This window comes from Paroedura picta, chromosome 3 (genome assembly GCF_049243985.1).
Source record: "Paroedura picta isolate Pp20150507F chromosome 3, Ppicta_v3.0, whole genome shotgun sequence".
In the NCBI taxonomy this organism is placed as follows: domain Eukaryota; kingdom Metazoa; phylum Chordata; class Lepidosauria; order Squamata; family Gekkonidae; genus Paroedura; species Paroedura picta.
In genome coordinates, this window is record NC_135371.1 from 51,241,123 (window position 1) to 51,259,778 (window position 18,656).

The 18,656-nt window shown below is 41.4% G+C and overlaps 1 protein-coding gene across 5 annotated transcripts in view; it reads left to right on the top strand.

The window, feature by feature from the left end:
- The window catches only part of RAF1 (Raf-1 proto-oncogene, serine/threonine kinase), a 114,343-nt gene that overhangs the window by 70,551 nt on the left and 25,136 nt on the right, over positions 1-18,656 (top strand). For all 5 annotated transcript variants that reach the window (XM_077325651.1, XM_077325649.1, XM_077325653.1 and 2 more), the window contains exons 2-5: positions 11,570-11,796; positions 12,621-12,733; positions 14,444-14,546; positions 17,337-17,494. In XM_077325651.1, the coding sequence (XP_077181766.1) occupies positions 11,590-11,796; positions 12,621-12,733; positions 14,444-14,546; positions 17,337-17,494 (581 nt within the window). In that variant the 5' untranslated portion in view covers positions 11,570-11,589. The remainder of the gene's footprint in view (positions 1-11,569; positions 11,797-12,620; positions 12,734-14,443; positions 14,547-17,336; positions 17,495-18,656) is intronic.

An 18,656-nucleotide genomic window follows, 5' to 3' on the forward strand; every position in this document is an offset into this window, starting at 1 on the left:
ATATTGTCCATGGCCAACCCAGCTTCTCTTCCAATCTCAGGTTAGTCTAGACCAGTGGTCTCCAACCTTTTTATCACATGGGACCACTAAACACCTTTTACTGAGGCCCGGTGGGGGGGGGTAGTTTACTCCTCTACTCTCAACCACTGCCCTAATGCTCTCTGATCGCTGTGGTAATGTTTAAACATCCCTTCAAAATAAGATACAGACACGCCACAAAAATGAACATAAGGAACATTTTATTTTCATGGAAATTTTAACTCATGACAATGACAAATCAACGGGAATCCTGAGCTTGTTTCTCTGCAACGAGATAGTCCCATCTGGGAGTGATGGGAGACAATGACACCCGAAGTGTGTTGTAAAGGGCCGGGGGGAGGATTAAGTAAAGGGCTGGGGGGGGGAAGAAGGCGTCCTTCGGGGCCCACCTCCAATTAGTCGAAGGACCACATGTGGTCCGTGGCCCACAGGTTGGGGATCGCTACTCTAGCGTTTTCTTGGCAGACTCAGTACAGGGTGGTTTGCCATTCCCTTCCTTAGTCATTACCGTTTACCCCCCAGCAAGCTGGGTACTCATTTTACCGATCTCTGAAGGATGGAAGGCTGAGTTGACCTTAAGCCGACTACTCGGATCGAACTCCCAGTCTCATGGTCAGAGCTTCAGACAGGGTGTCAGCTGCCTTACCACCCTGCTGAACAAGAGGCTAAAGTAAATTAAATTTCCATTATTTTTATTTTGCCTATTTTAGCAAGTTATCCCCTATTTCTAACTCTTCAGAGCCAAATGATAATTTTATAAGCTAAGATAAATAATGCATTTTGTGATGTTGAAATCAGTAAAGGAAGCTTAGGTTTGGCACTGACCATGTATTTCAGCTTGCCCTTTTCTTTGCGTGCATTTCAATTTGCACAGAAATTCCAGCATCCCCCCCCCCTCCCGTGCTGTGGTAGAGTTGAAGTCTACAGCAAAAAAGTGGATAGTTTTATAAATATCACGTAGGGCAATGGAAAATAACCATGAGCTGAAGGTTATGTGTATTTAAAATACCTGGCGAGAGCTCGGTTGTAATTGATGGACCTTAGTTTTCCTAGGGCTGGAACACATAGCTATGCTTTTCCACAGTATGATGATACTGAAAGCATGGTGCTGGTGTTCCATGCTGAAAGTACTTGAATTTGTTACAATCAGAATGATGATATTGGCAATATTAAACTACTGAATTAAACATCTAATGTTTAATTCAGTAACTAGTAGGGCATCTCATTTGTGAAATGCTTCAACCAGCCCTTGAGAATCACGTGAATTGATAAGCAAAAATAGTCCATCTTTTAAAATGTTAGGCTTTGAACTTTTGTTCATGTACTGCTATAGTTATAAACATAAGAGCTTTAACTTTCAGTACAAACAGATTTAGGTTACATTAAAATATTTTAGGTCATGTGTGGTCTGTACTCTTGTTTTCTGTTTGTCTGTACCCAAATACTGTTGCTGTGATAAACTTTCCAAAGTATATTCTAAAATTCAGTATGCTTCCTTCACGTATAAGATTTTCACTTTTCCCCTAGTGGTCATTAGTGATCCATATATATTACCATGACACTTCCTTTTCTGTGTTCCTCATATATTCTCATTTTTAAATGTATCCTTAATGTTTCAGAAATTTGGGTAATTTCTGCACATAATTAAAGATAGTGTTATGCCAGCTGAATGGCATAGTGCTAAATAATATCACGCCTCCCAGCCCCTCCTCACCTTTTTTCTGTCTCACTCTTATCTGCTGCCATTTTGTGCTTCTCCCTCTTCACAACTGCTGCTGGAAATAGTGGAAGACAGCAACATGCTTTAAATGTGACTCTCTTCCATCTGTCAATCAATCCAGGCAGCCAATCCCCCTTCTCCATGTTTTAAAGGGCCAGCAGTTTTTTTAAATCCAATACTTCTCCATTGCTATCCCTATGCATTTAATCATAGATGCATAGTGCTTTTTGAACCCCACCCCTTATGGCATCACGAGTTAGCAACTGGAAGGCTTGCAAATAGCAACAATAATTAAGTCCCATCATTTGGGCTTCCCAACAACGTGGAGGGAGGGAAGGAGTAACAGGAATGTGTTGCATCTAGCAGTTGCTGCAAAAATACAACATGGGCAGGTTGAAGTAAACAGCTGGAGAAAGCCCCCCCCCCTCTTTCTCCTCCCACCCCCTTCTTGTCTCAGGAGAAAGCAAAGCAGATCAAAACAAGGAAGAAACTGGCTAACAAATGCAGCCTTTAATCAGTGTCAGCTAGCAAAGTCTCCTCCCCCCTTCCCCAAGCCTTGGGAGGGTTGTGAAAGACAGAGTAAGCTGAAAAAGCAGGGTAGGGGGTAGAGGCTTGAACTGAAGGAGGAAAGCCTGAGGAGGACTCATTTTGAAGTGCTGCTTTGTTTTAGACCTTTTGATTAGCAGATTGGTACTGTTTACTTAGGCGAGCTCAATTCACGGGTTGGCAAAATCACAGAGCAGGCTGGATTGGCTGAACAAGGGAGAGGGAGGTGGGTGCAAAGGTGGGGGGCAGGCGCATTTGAGCCTCCATACCTGGCCTCTACTGGTTGCCTGCTGCCTGCTCTCCTGTAGCTCACGCTAAATAGATTGGGGAATCCACTTTATGCGATTCCCAACTAGCGCTTTAAAATGGAGGATGTTGCCAGCCATTTGCTGCCTGGACATTGGATGTTGGTGATGTCGTATGGAGGGGCTAGAATATAACGACTACATAAGTATTTCACTACATTTAAAGTTTGTGGACATTTATTTATTTATTTAGATTTATATACCGCCCTCCCCGAAGTTGATAGAGTATGCAGCTGAACTCTACTTGAAGCTTGTTGAGTTCAGTTGGCTTTGACTGGAGGACATCTGCAGAGGATTGTGCTATAAATATAGCATTAGCATGACACCCCTGCTCCGACCACTTCCTGACATCTTTTTTCTGTCTCACTCTTATCTGCTGCCATTTTGTGCTTCTCCCTCTTCACAACTGCTGCTGGAAATAGTGGAAGAGAGCCAGTTTAGTGTAGTGGTTAGGAGTGCGGACTTCTAATCTGGCATGCCAGGTTCGATTCTGTGCTCCCCCACATGCAACCAGCTGGGTGACCCTGGGCTCATCACAGCACTGATAAAACTGTTCTGACCGAGCAGTGATATCAGGGCCCTCTCAGCCTCACCCACCCCACAGGGTGTCTGTTGTGGGGAGAGGAATGGGAAGGCGACTGTAAGCCGCTTTGAGCCTCCTTCGGGTAGGGAAAAGCGGCATATAAGAACCAACTCTTCTTCTTCTTCTTCCCTTCCACAGAGGCCAGATTTTCCCTCAGTTTTTCTTTCCCTTTGTGACTGAACTGCCCTCATTATCCACTTTATTCTTTCCAAAGAACTCTGTCCCATCCTGTCACAGTATGATATCTGGCTGTTGACTCAGCCCAGGAATCTGAGGGAAGAATCAAGAGCCCCCTTTAACTTAAACAGCATGCAAGAGTTTTAAAATTCCAAATTAACAAAATATTTTATTCAGCATAGAGTTGGAAAGATCAGGTGTAATCAGGGGTAAATGTTTTGAGGTAATTCAACATAGATCTCTGAAATAAATCAGAGTATGCACAGACTTTATTTCATAAATTTCAGGCTTCTGATGGTTTCATAAGTTTTTCTCAATTACTTGGGATGTTAAAAATGAGAAGGGTTTGTTCCATTGCTTCCTAAACACTCCAGTACATTTGAGGCACGTAAGAGAAAACGGCCCCGAGAGAGCAGAGCTTACAGCCAAGAGATACGCCTTACTTGATTTATGATAACTGCTAAGTGAAACATAGATATTGGATTGGCAATCATTGAGGAAGAGTCAGAAAATGGGAGGAACTTACCAGGGACCCTGTTCTGATTGCTGAGAAGTTGAGTGATTATCCAATAAAAGAGAGATTTATAATTTTGGCCTTCTGATTTTGACTTTGAACTTACTATAGGAGCTGGTTCTCTGCTACCTTTTCAACCACTTTGCCCAGAAATGCAAGATGCGAAACCAGGCGGTAGTTGGCTGGGTCCTGTGGGTCCAGTGATGGATTTTTCAGTAAGGGAAGAACCACCACCTCCTTCAGTACCCCGGGAATTCCACTGTAGACAGGGAGAGGTTGATAATCTCACCAAGAGAGCCTCCTATCCGTTGGTCCCTTGTCATGAACAACCAAATAGACAGGGATCAAAGGGGCAGGGTTTCGTCTTTACTGACCCCAGCAACTTGTCCACATTGGTTCCTGAGAGCCATCTGAAGCCATCAAATGTATTCCCCTGAGATGGCCAAGGGGCCTCTAGTTCGCTCTCTGTATTAAAGATGTCAGGAAGGTCCTGGCAGAGCGACAAGACTTTGTCTGTGAAAAGCTTGCTAATGCCTCACAGCCAAGAGCTAATTGACTACTGTTTTGGCACCCTTCCTTAAGGGCAGTCAGAGATCGAATGACCCTAAGTAATTGGGCCAGGTAGAGTTCCCTGTCGTGATAGAGGTGGTTTAGCCACCATCTCATATACCCTCATAAGTGTGTGATAAGATGTTCTTGCTGTTTTGATGTGAGTCTACCTCCACACTCGCTTTAGCTGTCTCACTTCCCACTTCCTCTCCCTTAGCTCCTGGGTATACCCGTCACCATCTCCAGGAGGCTTGAGAGGCTAGCTGGGGAAACATTGGGCAGATGGTAAACCATCCAGATAGCCAAGTCCTTCACTGAACCCCACCACACTCCAACACACTCCACCCCAACGATTAATAGTGCCGGGAGAGGCCTATAGGAGAAATCCTCCTGGACCATAATTGCTACCCCTCACTACCTTTGTGCCAAGACTGGTGAAGGACTGCAAACCTGGGATGGGTGACAGTTTCACCCTATCTCACCCAGGTCTCGGTGACATACTTTTTATGATTGCTGCCCCCATGTCCTTGGTCTTTTTTTACTATCTTGGGTGTAAGAAAGACTATCTAGGTTCATATCTATTTGTAGTTGAGATTTTTTGTAGTTTTAGCAAGAAACCGAAGCTCTGGTGGTAGATTCCTGTGTGTTCAGAAACGATTGTCTGGTTTCTGAGCTAATGATTAAATTGATGAGATTTAATCTCAGGTGTATGCCCTGGTGTCTTAGAGTCACTATGTGATTTACGAGGAGCTTTGAGAATGCCCTCAGGGCAGTAGGCAACCTGTAGGCTAGGGCTGTGAACTTTAAATGCATGTTCTCTACACAGAATTGAAGGTATCTGTGATGGGCTGGAAAGTTCAATACATGAATGTACGCTTCCACTAGATCTCGCAAGATTAGTAACTTGTTTGGCTGAAGAGCCTCAGAGATTCATCTTAGTGTCTTCATCCTGAGCACCATAGTGGAATGAACCTGCTGATGAATTTCAAGTCTAAGATCACTCACCAGTCCCCATTTGTCTTTGGAATGGTGAAGAAGATGGAGTAGACACCTTGGTCTTTCTCTTGTTCAGGAACTGGCTCTTTTGCTTGTATTTGCAATAGATGTTTGATGGATTCCAGAGATATTTGGTGTTTCATTTAGTGTTTTATTCATTTTACAGATTGGGAGATGCTAGAAAATTATTTGGTAGGATGATGAACTGTGTCTTTTATCCTTGGGAGACAACTTCTGTTGCCCGTGTGTCTAAGGATTGTTCTTTGAATAGTAGCCAATGGCCCCTCACTAATGCTTCTTGCAAGTCATCCCTTGGCAGATCTATTTTCTCTGTCTGATCTGTCTAATCTGGTATTTAGAGAAGATCGATTGGTAATTTACCAAGAAGTAACCAATGATTATTCTGTAAACACACAAGTACTTTTCTTAAGTCTTGACAAGATTACATAAGGTAATCTCTAATCACATCAGACCAGGGTTCTCTTCACTCTTCAGAGCCATCTCCTTGTTTTAAACTGGGTAGGGAATTTTCTTCTCTCTTGAAAATATATTCCCTTTTCTGGCCTGAATGAAAGTCTTCTAACTAGCCACTCCTTTTGCAAACCTCTTCCAGTTTTTAATCTTTGTTAAACTGCTCTCAGTCAGAACTGAATTAAGAATACTCAATACTAGATTTAATTTAGTCAGGACTAGCTCCAGACTGAATTTCCCCTCAACATTCAGCTCTCCAGTCTTTCTCTGCTCAGCTGATGCTAACCTACCATATTCCTTGAAGCTGTCACTCAAGGTTCCCTGGCTTTGCAAGGAATTAATCATTCACAGTCCTTTATCAGTTTACACAGCACTTTTTAAGAGTGCAGCTCATCACAGCTGATTCCTCATTTGGGGAATATCCCATTTTAGAATATTGGGTTTCTTTGTGGAATTGTTAGCTTGTCCATAAATATCGCCCATGAATGACTTCCTGCAAATATTTGGAAATTGTAGAACAGTTTGCAGCTAAACAAGCTATGATGGACAAGATTGATTACCAACTGCACATTTAATCTACAATGGAATGGATTTATTCTAAGTTATACCGTGTTTTTGACAAATATATATTCTAATTTTATATAATTGTATATATAGGATATATATAGCACCTAAAGGAGAAAAGGCCAAAATAGTATTTTCCCTTGATTTTAATTTATTCAGCTTCTTCATATTGAACTTGTGGCTGAACAGCTAAGTAATCTGAGATGAACGCTGCTGTTTATCACATCTGTGGAAGGAACTGTCAGACCTGTAAAGAATCTGATAGTGGTAATAAAGTTATTTCACTTCAAATAGATCATGGTTTTGACTTCTGCTTGGCTGTGGTTAGCTAGTGCGTAGAATATTTCATGTATTATCTCTGTATCTGGAACATTTAAGTGCTGAGTCTCCAGGAATGGAAATACTATAAGTAAAAACATTGTCTGGGTTTTTGGTGTGTGTGTTGTTGTTGTTGTTGTTATTGTTGTTGTTGTTGTTGTTGTTATTATTATTATTATGTGATTCAAAGATTTGCAACACCTTTCTAAAATGTAACATTTTGATTACTGTGGAAGTAGCAAACAGTTGCTCTCTTCCTTACAAAGCTGAAAATGTACTTTTCAAGACTTGTATGACTGTTTATGTGGCTAAGAGCATGGTGATACCATGCAGTTAAATGAATTCTATGCACAATACTTGATCTGACCTTTTCAGCCTTTAAAATGCAGCTTAAAGCAATTTCTGCTGCATGCAATACATACCTATGTTTGAACTATTGGCATTTCATGTCATTTATCTGGTTGATTGAACTCTCTGCTGGCTAGATTCTTAATGGTGTATTGACAGAAACCTGACTAAGGTGAATACTCACTTAGGCAATAGGAACAAAGCCTGGAATTTTAATAGGAGTTGTACTCTGCAGCTAACTTATAGTCTGGAGAAGGGAGTGGGGGATAATAGAGGGCCAAGTTTCATCCCCTTAAGGAACTTTTTCTTGAGATCTCAGGGTAGGCGCTGTGCCCCACTCCCAGCACATCTGTCTCTTTTGTAGTTTTGCAGCTGTTGTGGAGGTGAAGAAATGATAGAAACAAAGATATAGCCTAGGAACAGCCTCAAATGTCTAGATCACCTCTGAAATAATGGGAGGGAAGAGAAACATGAGTGAAATTTTGTAGATGTTAGAGGAGAACAGTTTTTTAAGAACAGGTAGAAGTTATATATACTGTATTTGCCGGCATATAAGACTACTTCCCCCCCCTGAAAAACATGCCTCCAAGTGGGGGGGGGTTGTTCTATACGCCGGGTGCACTTCAGTTGGGATAGACATAGCTGCCCATAGTGGCCTCCCGATGCCCCACCTCATTCTACATACCATCCAGTATCACACGGTATCCAGCGTGGCTGCGGCGGGTCATCAGCGTGGCTGTGGCGAGCATCAGCAACGAGACAGGGGTGCCAGCCTTTTCGGCATGACCGGTCCGTTCTGCTCGGCGGGAAGCAGCGGCGCTCCGGCCCACCCCTTCTCTGCGCAGAGCTCGCACTTGTGCACTAGTGCCGGTCACAGGGAGATGCAGGGGCGGGCCGGGTATATAACAAACACTATATTTTGAGTGGAAATGTTGGAGGGTCGTCTTTTACGCCCAGTCGTCTTATACGCTGGTAAATATGGTATATAACCTGAAGAAAAATATCCCATCTTTTTATTATAGGCGCAGTCTATGAAAACAACGCTTTTCATGGTACACAGATAACATCACCTGGTAAATAACATTCCATCTAGCAACACTAGATAGAAACATTTTAAAATCTTCATAGTTCACAAAATATTTGTTTTAATGATACAAATAAGAAAATTTGGACTATATGTTTGTATTAAGAAGAAGAAGAAGAAGAGTTGGTTCTTATATGCCGCTTTTCCCTACCTGAAGGAGGCTCAAAGCGGCTTACAGTCGCCTTCCCATTCCTCTCCCTACTAAATATAGTAGTTCAATCTCTAGTGCCTCAGCATTCCTACTCTGCATTTTGCTATATGGGGTTAGTGGCAAAGTCTTAGTTGATTTTTACTGAGAACATGTATGAAATACATTGCTTTCATACTGCATATTGGCATCCTTGATAAGTGCTGCATGACTTATGCTCTCATTAATCCTCCTCTGCAGTATTGAAGTATACTAGCCCTGCCTCCCCCCCTCCCCCCCAGTACAGCTCTTTGCCCAGCCTGGCTCTTGCTTTGTTTTCTCTTCCTCAGTTCCATACTATGCAGTAGTCCCTCTTCCCCATCACATGTCTAGACTAGTACTTCCACTATAATAGCAGGCCAGCTTCCCCTTGCAACCATGAGCTACAGGTCATAGAAGTTATAGGGGGCTGATATTCCCATTGTTCCCATCTGTTTCTCTGACAGCTCTTGCAGTGTTACCCCTCCCTTTTCCTCCTAGTGCCAAAGTGGAGACAGGTCCTTATTTTAGGCAAGTGCATTTGAACTGATGGTGTAGTATGGATCAGAAATTTCAGTGGTTCCCATATCCAATCTGGAGGTGTCAGTGTGTTTGTATCCTGTGGCAGTGGACTCTCAGTCTGCATTTCTAGCCCAGTTGAATATATGCTTTAGTGTAGAATGGCTTGCATATTTCAGAAAGATACTGCATTGAGTTGAAATCATGTTGTAGAATATACATGGTAAGATAAATTATGCACTCTTTTCTCATATGGTGATGCTTCCTCAGCACCGTTCTCTAGTTTAAATGTTCCTGTGTGCCATTTTCTATCTGAAGGCTCCCTAGCTGCTGAATTTTGATTGAGATCTGATTATTTTGAAACAAGCAAATATATACAGAGGCTACAGTGCAGACACATCGGTGTTCAGTTACTACTTGGAATTATTGAAGTTAATTCCTATCTGTAAAGGCCATACAGTGAACAGAACATTATTCAGAACCAGGAGATTAAATTTCAACCATATACTTCAGTGGATGGGCTGTGGACAAGCAGTTGTTCCTCAGCTGAACACTTAAGGATTGTTTTGGTAATAAAATTAAGTGAGGATTTATAACTAGTTAAATAGTGAAAATGAAGCTATCTTGTGTCCTCTGCCTTCAGAGGTAAGGCAGACATCCACCAGAACAGGGCCTTTTCAGCAGTGGCACCCCTTTCCCTTAAGGTTCACTTGGTACTTGTTGCCATCTTTTAGGGCCCAGGGCAAAGCACTTCTGTTCACCCAGGTTTTTAATTAGCAGGTTAATTTTATTTTAAACACAAGAGACTATTTTAAGCTGTCTGGTTTGTTTTTATGATGTTTCTTTATGCTGGGCTGGTGTTTTTTGAATGCTGGATTTTAATTAAGATGTTTTGTTTTTACTACATTTATTTTAAAAGCCCAGGCACGTTTATTTTTTAAATTTTATTTATATTTATAGACCACCGCTCTCGGCACAGCTGGTTCTTGGAAAGGCCATATATAAAAATATTCTAAAATACAAAGGGCTGCAAGCTTTAATGTTTTCAGTGCAATCTTGAAAGCTGCGGAGGGAGGCTGCTGGCACAATAGTGGTACTACTGGTCCATTCCCTAAATCTTGCTTTCTCAAGCAGGGTTTTGTAAAATCTTGGGGTTTTTTTGATGGTCCTAGAAGGGTTTTCTGAATGGTGTTATATTTATATTTACTGTTTAATATATTATATATAAATGTTTATAAATAAAAGTTGTTAAACATTTATCAGGTGATGTGACCTCCCCCCTCCCCCACCCAGAGCTGCTGCAACCCCTTACACAGGGACTGCTGACTATGGGATACATTATCCCCTCTACTCATACCATATCTCTAGCACCTCTTTCTAAGTCACCATCTACATTGACAAAGTGGTTAGGGGATGCACTTTGCAGTCTGTCTCTGTGTCAGGGGGCCTGGCAGTGTCTCTGAGTCCCCAGTTCTGTAGCATTATGTGTCTGGTCAGGGCAGTCTCCAGCGTTCAACCACTAGAGGATGGCTGGCCCATCTTGAAGGGGTGAAGGCATAATGATGCTTTACAACCTGCAGACAATATCAGGGCCAAGGAGCCTGGTGCAGGAGAGACTGAGAGCAACACTTCAGGCATTGGCCCCACCTTTGCCACTATGGTCTACATTCATGTCCTGTGCTCATACCTACCCTGCCTCAATCCCTTTCTGCTTCTATAGCTGTCACCATGCTGAGTTTGAATGCTTCATCACTGGCCTTGATTGCTTCTTGACTTGCCACTGTGGAAAGGACAGTAGGGGCCTGGGCCCAATGGGACAGTTGAGCTCAAAGCGGTACTGATGGCTTTGGTCTTCATATTTGGAGCCAAGATCATGATCCCTGAGGAGCTGGCTGTCCTAGCATTGGGGGGGGGGGGGGAGGAGGGTTACTGGTAGTGGGACAACAGGCTATTGTGGTGGGCCTGTGCAGCTTTCATCCCCCCTCAGAACTGTGCTGTATTTCAACTGAGGCAGGAATGGCAGGAGTGTCAAACATAAAGAAGCCCATGGGCCAGAACTGGCCTCTCACGGTCTCTTACCCAGCCAGTAAGCAGTTGCTTTGTATGGAAATGTAAGATACTCCCCCTTTTATAGTATCTCTTGGAAAAAATCTAGTGGTGTATGTGAATAAACACATTTATTGAGGCTTTTGGTGGATTCTGTAAATTGATTGCTTTCACTGTTAGGAATCAATTGCTTTTATTTGTATTTTGAGTAAAAAATATTAATTGGGTTTGTCTGTGTCCTTTATAAAGTTTATATCTCTGGTACCTGACATTACATTTTATAGCGCACCTGGTCCAGTCCAACAAAGTGACATTTATGCCAGATCTGGCCCTTGTAATAAGTGTGTTTTATACCTTTGAACTAAGCTTTCAATAGATTAAGTGGCTGGAGCCATTTTTAATAGGTTGGTTTGAGATTATACTGAGTTGCATCTCAGCAGTCCATTGTGTAAAGTGTAAGATTTCTCCCATGAACTTGGAACGCTTGTGGTTGATTAGATCCGATCCCCTGTATATTATAATTAATTGGCTCACAAATTTATGCAGAACAAAGGAAAGTTAAGATTTGTGCTTTAAAAGACTTGATTTCAGAATGTTTATGTGCTTTTCTCTTTTTAAAAACAGGTTTCATATAGCGTGCTTCAATGGAGCAAATTCAAGGAGCTTTGAGGGCTCTTAGTGATGGAATTGGCTTAAAGGATTCTGTCTTTAATGGATCCAACTGTATTTCACCTACCATTGTCCAGCAGTTTGGTTATCAACGCAGAGCATCTGATGATGGAAAACTTTCAGATTCCTCCAAAACAAGCAATACTATTCGTGTTTTCTTGCCTAACAAGCAACGCACAGTGGTGAGTCTGTTTTTTATTTTGTGAGAGATGAAAGATTGGCTGTTCTCCCCCCACCCCTTCATAAACATTCCTTTTCACCAGTAGAGTATTACGGCTGAAATATAAAATCTTCAGGACAGAAAGAGTGAGGTTTTATTCAACTTGCTTACCAAGTGTACACATGCATAACTTTGGGAAAGGTAATAAGGCTAGTGTCACTTTACTGAATGGGTGATTCTGTGTTTTATAAATGGCAGTCTGCTGATGAAGAATTTGTGGATAATAAAGTAGTGTTGGCCAGAAAATGTGTCTTTTTTTTGCTTCTAACTCCAGTGGTATGTAACTCCCAAAGGCTTACAGAGTTTTTGAAACACTATAATTTAAAAAAAAACTTGCTTAGCATATGTTATAACATTTTAGATTAACTGATGGTGTGTTTTGTCAGCCTGCTCTCCCACTTACCTCTTATTTGGGCCTTGCATTGTGTTTGGAGGTCTTCTTCCATAACCATCACAGAGACTGATCACTTTTGCATTAATAAGAATGAAGACTTAAGTGGATTCTTCAGAGACAGCACAGTTCCAGGGTACAATAGGCTTTATCTCCATGCCTGACTTGGAGGCTTTCCAGGGGCATCAAGTTAGCCAAAGTGAGAAACAGGATGTGTTAGATGGACTTCTAGATGATCAAGCAGTGTTATTTTGTTGTGGGAGTTCTAGATTTATGTAGTCATCTGTTGGAAAAAGCAATTGTGTGTACGCACTCAATCTAATAAAAAATCGTACTGCTTGTTCCTAACCTGCCCTTTGTGCTTTTTTAAAAAACACATGTGTTTTACTCAACAGGTTAATGTGCGTAATGGGATGACCTTACATGACTGTCTCATGAAAGCACTCAAAGTTAGAGGACTGCAACCAGAGTGCTGTGCTGTTTTTAGACTGCTTAATGAACAAAAAGGGTAAGAATTAGAAATTAAGCTGGGTCAGCAAAAGTATTGTAAATAGTTCCTCCCATTCATTTCTCTTCAGTTTTTTTCCTACCTTTAATTGCCATGTTAATGTTAATTACAATTTATGTTTAGCTAGTGGAAAGTTATACCCAGTCAAAATGTAGCACTTTTGTATCTCACAGATTCTAATGGGGAAGAATTAAGCATATTTCTAATTTTTACATTGACATGTATTTTATTTGGTTATGTTGTAACAAATAAACCAATTTGTTTTGCTGATTAGAACAGCATGGAACCCATGGAAAATGTCTAGTTCTTGTCTTTCTCCTTCTGGCTGCAACCCAAAATGCTGCTCCTGGGAGATGGGACCCCCCTCCCCAGCCAAAAAGCATAAGGGAAGTGGGAGTCTAAGGAAAACTGGCATCATTTCAAGAATTCTTTATTGAAACTAAAATTTTCTTTAATAGTCTATTTAGGTTTAGGTGACCGTATATACCTAATTTTACCACAAAATCTGGGCAAATTTATTGACTCGCATATAATCCGAGGGTGGGAAATACCCCATCATTACAGGCTCTCCCATCCAGCCCCCCCCCAACAAATACAGAATAGCTGCTGGTTTTTGTACCCCTCTTTTCACTAAGCAAAGGAGTCTCTAAGTGGCTAACAGTTGCCTTCCTATCCTCTCTTGATGCCAGACACCCTGAGAGAGCTCTGATAGAACTGCTCTATGAGAACAGCTCTGGCAGGAGAACCAAACAGTGCCCCTCAGGCCAGCAAATCAGAGCAGAACAACAGTACCCGAAGTTGGCAACCTACTACAACAAGTACAATAGCTACCAAACTGGGAGAGTGGACAACTCTTAACTACAACTGCAGTGCCTCCCCAGAACAAAACACTGAAAGAAAGAGCTGTAAAAATCAACTTTTAAAAGAAATACAACCCCAAGAAGAAAAGGCAAACAATGCTGCCCCTCAGATAAAATAAACACTAAGAGAAAGAAACAGTAAATCCCAAAGCACACCCAAAATCCACCCCATGCCACCCACAGAAACTAAAATAATAGTTTGGAAGAAGTGATTAAGAAGAGGAAGAAGTGAAGGCAAAAGGGAAAAAAAAGATCAGAGTCCCTCAGTCAAAACCATTGATGTCCTAAAAGCTGCCTGAGCAAGCTCAGCTTGCAGTACACGTTTGCAACAATTGGCTGGCTGGAACAGGCTTTTATTTCAATTACCATATATACCCGCGTATAAGCAGAGGAGGACCTTTTCATTGTGAAAAGGTGCTGAAAAACTAGGCTTATACGTGAGTATATAGGTATATATTTGAAACTTGTAACAGTTGGATATGGCTTTCATTTGGATGTTACTTTCCTTTTTATACATGTAGGCCTGCTGGTTTTAATACCAAATGTTTATTTAAAGGTTGATGGTGAATGTAACTTGCTGACTGTATTCCCATCAAGGCTTTAGTTGCATATTGCATTGTGCATCTTTTGTTGGTTTTTATCTGGGAATTAAAGTCAATGCTGTTTCCAAATAATTTCTGGGCTGAAGCCCTTTATATAGATTCTATGTCATGGTTTTCAGTTGGTGGTGCTCAGTGTTTAAGAAAAAGAATAATGTATGTGACCACATGTTTAAGGTAAATCAGTTTGAATCGGAGCTTGAATACTACTGATAACTCCTCAGTATATTAAGAATGCTTTTGTCTTCCAGTAAAAAATTACGATTGGATTGGGGTACAGATGCTGCATCCTTGATTGGAGAAGAGCTGCAAGTGGACTTTCTCGATCACGTTCCACTCACAACACACAACTTTGTATGTTGCTCTTCTTAATTCCACTTTTGTGTGTGGGCTAATGGTATAGTAGTATTCAGCAAGAATCTCTTAACGTTTTCCCTTTTTGGTGCTCAAGGTTCTCACTGAAAATTCAAATATTTGCAGATCGAGGTTAAAAATGTGTGTGTATTTCCAGATGGGTTTTAATTTTAATTGCAGCTTCTATTATATGATTGTACATCTAATTCAACAATATGGTCTAGGTTAGTTGTAACCCAGTGCATTGCTTGATATAGTTTTGCTTATATTTTAAATTTAATAAAGTATCTTTGTTTCCCGGTACAGATTATAAAAATGTAATTAATCACTCTACTGATACTTGCAGTTGGATGTGTGAGTGGGTTTCATTGGAAAGCACTTTCTGAGAAAGTAGGGAAGCTTTTCATAGCAATTGATCTCTGATGGCTCATTCACACATGCAGGATACCCCTAAGCGATAAGCATGTGCGAATCATTCTTTTCCTGCTTTAGACTATATTTCTGTGATAGATGGGGTGGGGCAGGGGCAGGGGCAAATGGTGCTGTGGCAAGGTGATGGAAGGGACACTGGTGTCTCTGTGACTGGGGAAAATACTCTTCTCTGGATATAGAATCTCCTTTCCATCTAAAAAGGACAACATGCTACCTTTGTGTTAACACTTCTTGACTGGAGGATCTAGACCAGCCTTTCTCACCCCTTTTACCATTGAGAAACTCCTGAAAAAGTCTTCAGGCTTCAAGAAGCCCCAGAAGTGATGTGATCATGCAGAATATGGTTGGAAAAAACATGTGTACATACCCACCTGGGGCCCCTCCCCTTTCCACCCCCTATGGGCCCATCATTTGGTGGAGTATGCAGTTCAATGTGATCACATATCAGGCTTTCTCAACCAGGGTTTCATGAAACCCTGGGGTTTCTTGATGGCCTTGGAAGGGCTTCCGGAATGGGTGGGAGCTAATTAATTTTTAATATATTTTTTGTTAAACATTTATTGGATATGATTATATATGGTAATGTCAAATTTCCTCCCTTCCCATAATGGCCAATGATAGGCCTAGAGGGAGTGGGAAGGGGTGGGGGCCTGGGTGGGCGTGTACACAGCTATGCCTCCCAACGCTGTTCTGCATGATTGTGCCGTTTCTGGGGTTTCTTGAAGCCTGAAGAACATTTCAGTTTTCCAACAATAAAAATGTTGTGAAGGGCTGCCATATATGATCATATCATCTGATAAATGTTTAACATATTAAGGAAAATATATAAAAAATTCCCACCTATTTGGGAAACCCTTCCAGGGATGTCAAGATACCCAGGGTTTCATGAGAAAGCCTGATCTAGGTTGTCATGGGCTTGAGCCCAGGACCTGACACCCAAATTGGCTAAAGGCACTGGAGCACAGGTGCAGCAGGGGTCTGAAAAGTTGCTACTTTGTCTGGGGTTGTCGGTCGCTGGCTGTAGAATTCATTAGGGATTCTGTCTCTCCTGTATGGTTTGCCATGAAGGACAATGAAGGAAGGAATAATGCTAAATATGGTTGCAGATGCAGGGGGGAAGGCTTTGTGCAACTAACAAACACTATGGATTAAATGCCTTGTTAGTTGTTGTTTTTTTGCTTTAGTGCACCTAGACCAGTTCTTATAGTACCCTGGACCCTATGCATTGTAGAAATCATTGTTTAATCGGAGAGACACTGCACTGGTCCTCACCCCCTCTGTTGGAGACATGGCATACTGCAGTGATATACCCCTGTGATATTGGCATTGGGTGACCCACAAAAGAGAGAGGGGTTGCATTTTACTGTGGTTGTGGTGGCAACAGTAAAAGGGAAGACAGGATAGTAGCCTCACCCATTGGCAAAGAACATGGCAGTTTCATTTGAACTTTATTACTTTTGCATGGGAAATAAAGTGCTTATAGTCTCTAGAGAAGCCAAAGAAGGTAAATTACCTTGTTAGGTTTGCAGCAGATCTTTTTAATGGAAGTTGTTGAAGACTGAACCTGGGACTTTCTGCATGCCAAACAGATGCTCTGCTACTAAACCACAGGCCCTCCCATGTGTGATCATAGTTCTCTCCAGATTAAATTAAGTAGATCTGAGTCTCTGATCCTAAGGAATTTAGTCTAAATTTTGACATCCTGGAACCTAAGACCAGGATGGGCAAGAGTAGAAAACAGCAGAGAATGAAATAATTTTTTTTGGGTGGGGAGGAGTAGAAGAATGTAGTTATATTTGTTTATTTCAGTCTGAGATTAGGATTTCACATACACATTGGCTTTTGGCAAGGGATTTGAAACTATTCTGTCTGTAGTGTACAGGTTATAAATTTAACACACTGATCTGTTAGAAAACAGACTGCTGGAATGCATCTTCATGTTTCATTGCAGCTACTGAAACTTACTCTGCTACAAATGTCAAATTTTGCTGGTATGTTTTGATGTTTAAATCAAATGTCCGTGTAGTTGAACATATAAGTGATTTAAACCACATTTTAAAAACAATGCATTACTGGGCTTGTACTCATTTATAAAATTGAATGATAGATGTTCATAAGTTTGCCTGATGAAAGCATACTACAATTTCAGCATTGCAAACATCCTAATTTGTCAAAGGTAGATAGTTTAAATCGTACAATGTGAATTCTCTTGCAAATGTAAGGAGCTACCATACAACTTGAAGCAAATGTTTACCAAAGTTTAATCTCATTTTACTTCTGTCACACAGATGGAACTTGAAGCAATTCTACACAGAATTGGCACTGAGATTGCAATAAGCTGTAAAACTTGTTTTCTAGGCACGGAAGACGTTTCTGAAGCTTGCGTTCTGTGACATCTGCCAGAAGTTCTTACTAAATGGATTCCGATGTCAGACGTGTGGCTATAAATTCCATGAACACTGCAGTACTAAAGTTCCAACTATGTGTGTGGACTGGAGTAATATCCGGCAACTCCTGTAAGAGCTTCTTAACTAAAGGATGACGCTAGTCGTCTGATACAGTGTAAAGTAAATTGTACTCCTGTAATATGTAAAAACTGGAGTAGTGTAAAAAGAGAGCAAACTGAGCAGCCTTAGTTGCTATCCAATTTATACTGTCTTGTCATTGTTATGTGGGCTTTTAAGTGTCTGCTTATTTGAAATACATGTCCCTTCTCTCCACAATGTTGAAGGCAGCTTGGAAAGTATAAACGTATGCAGCTAAAAACTTAGCTGAAACACAAAAATCAAGTTAAAAGTTAAGAACTTGCAACCCCAACTGAGATCACCACCAGCTGCATACCAGAGGCATTCACTACTGCCACCAAAGGCGCACCAGACTACTCCACTGTACATTTTTTGGAATAGAAAGTGTGGGAGCTTTCTGTGCCATATCTGGTAGGGTGTTCCAGAATGTTGGCATTGTTGCTGAAAATAAGCATGTAAGGGCTGTGGATGAACAGATCTCCCAGGCCTCTACCATTCCAAAAGTGAGGCCCTCAGTGACCTTGGTTGGTATACAGCAGTAAGCATCAAGCTGGTGATTGATCCCCAGGAGTCCACTGTAAAAAATGCAGAAACTTTCCCTGAAAACAGTAGTTAAATGTTCAGTTTTAACTGAAAACACAGTATGCAGGTGAAGTGAGCTTAACCCGCCTTATCCCTACCTTGCAGTACATCAGTGCATCAGCCATTTTTAATCTAACCCAGGTTTGTTAGTAAGGCCAGTAACATAGGGTGACCAGAAGACAAGTCAGGGAGGTTCTACATCCTCAGTAACTGCCTGGGTACACAGAAAACTTGTTAAAAAATTAAAGGGGAAAAGAACTGTCAGAAGGGACTAATTAGTTATACCCCAAAACACTAACCACTGACAACTTAACATTTCCTGAAACTGGAAATGTAATGAGCAAACAGTGTGTACTGTGAGGTATGACTCAATTTCAGTGCCCCCCTCCCTTGGCCTCCAAAATGAGGATAAATAGTAAAAAACAACCTGTTATGTTCTACTGCTGAAAAGTGAATACACATGAAGATGGCCTTATAATGGATCAGACCGTTGGTCCATCAATGTTAGTATCCTCTACTCTGACCAGCAGCAGTTCTCCAAGGTCTCAGCCAGAGGACTTTTACATCACAT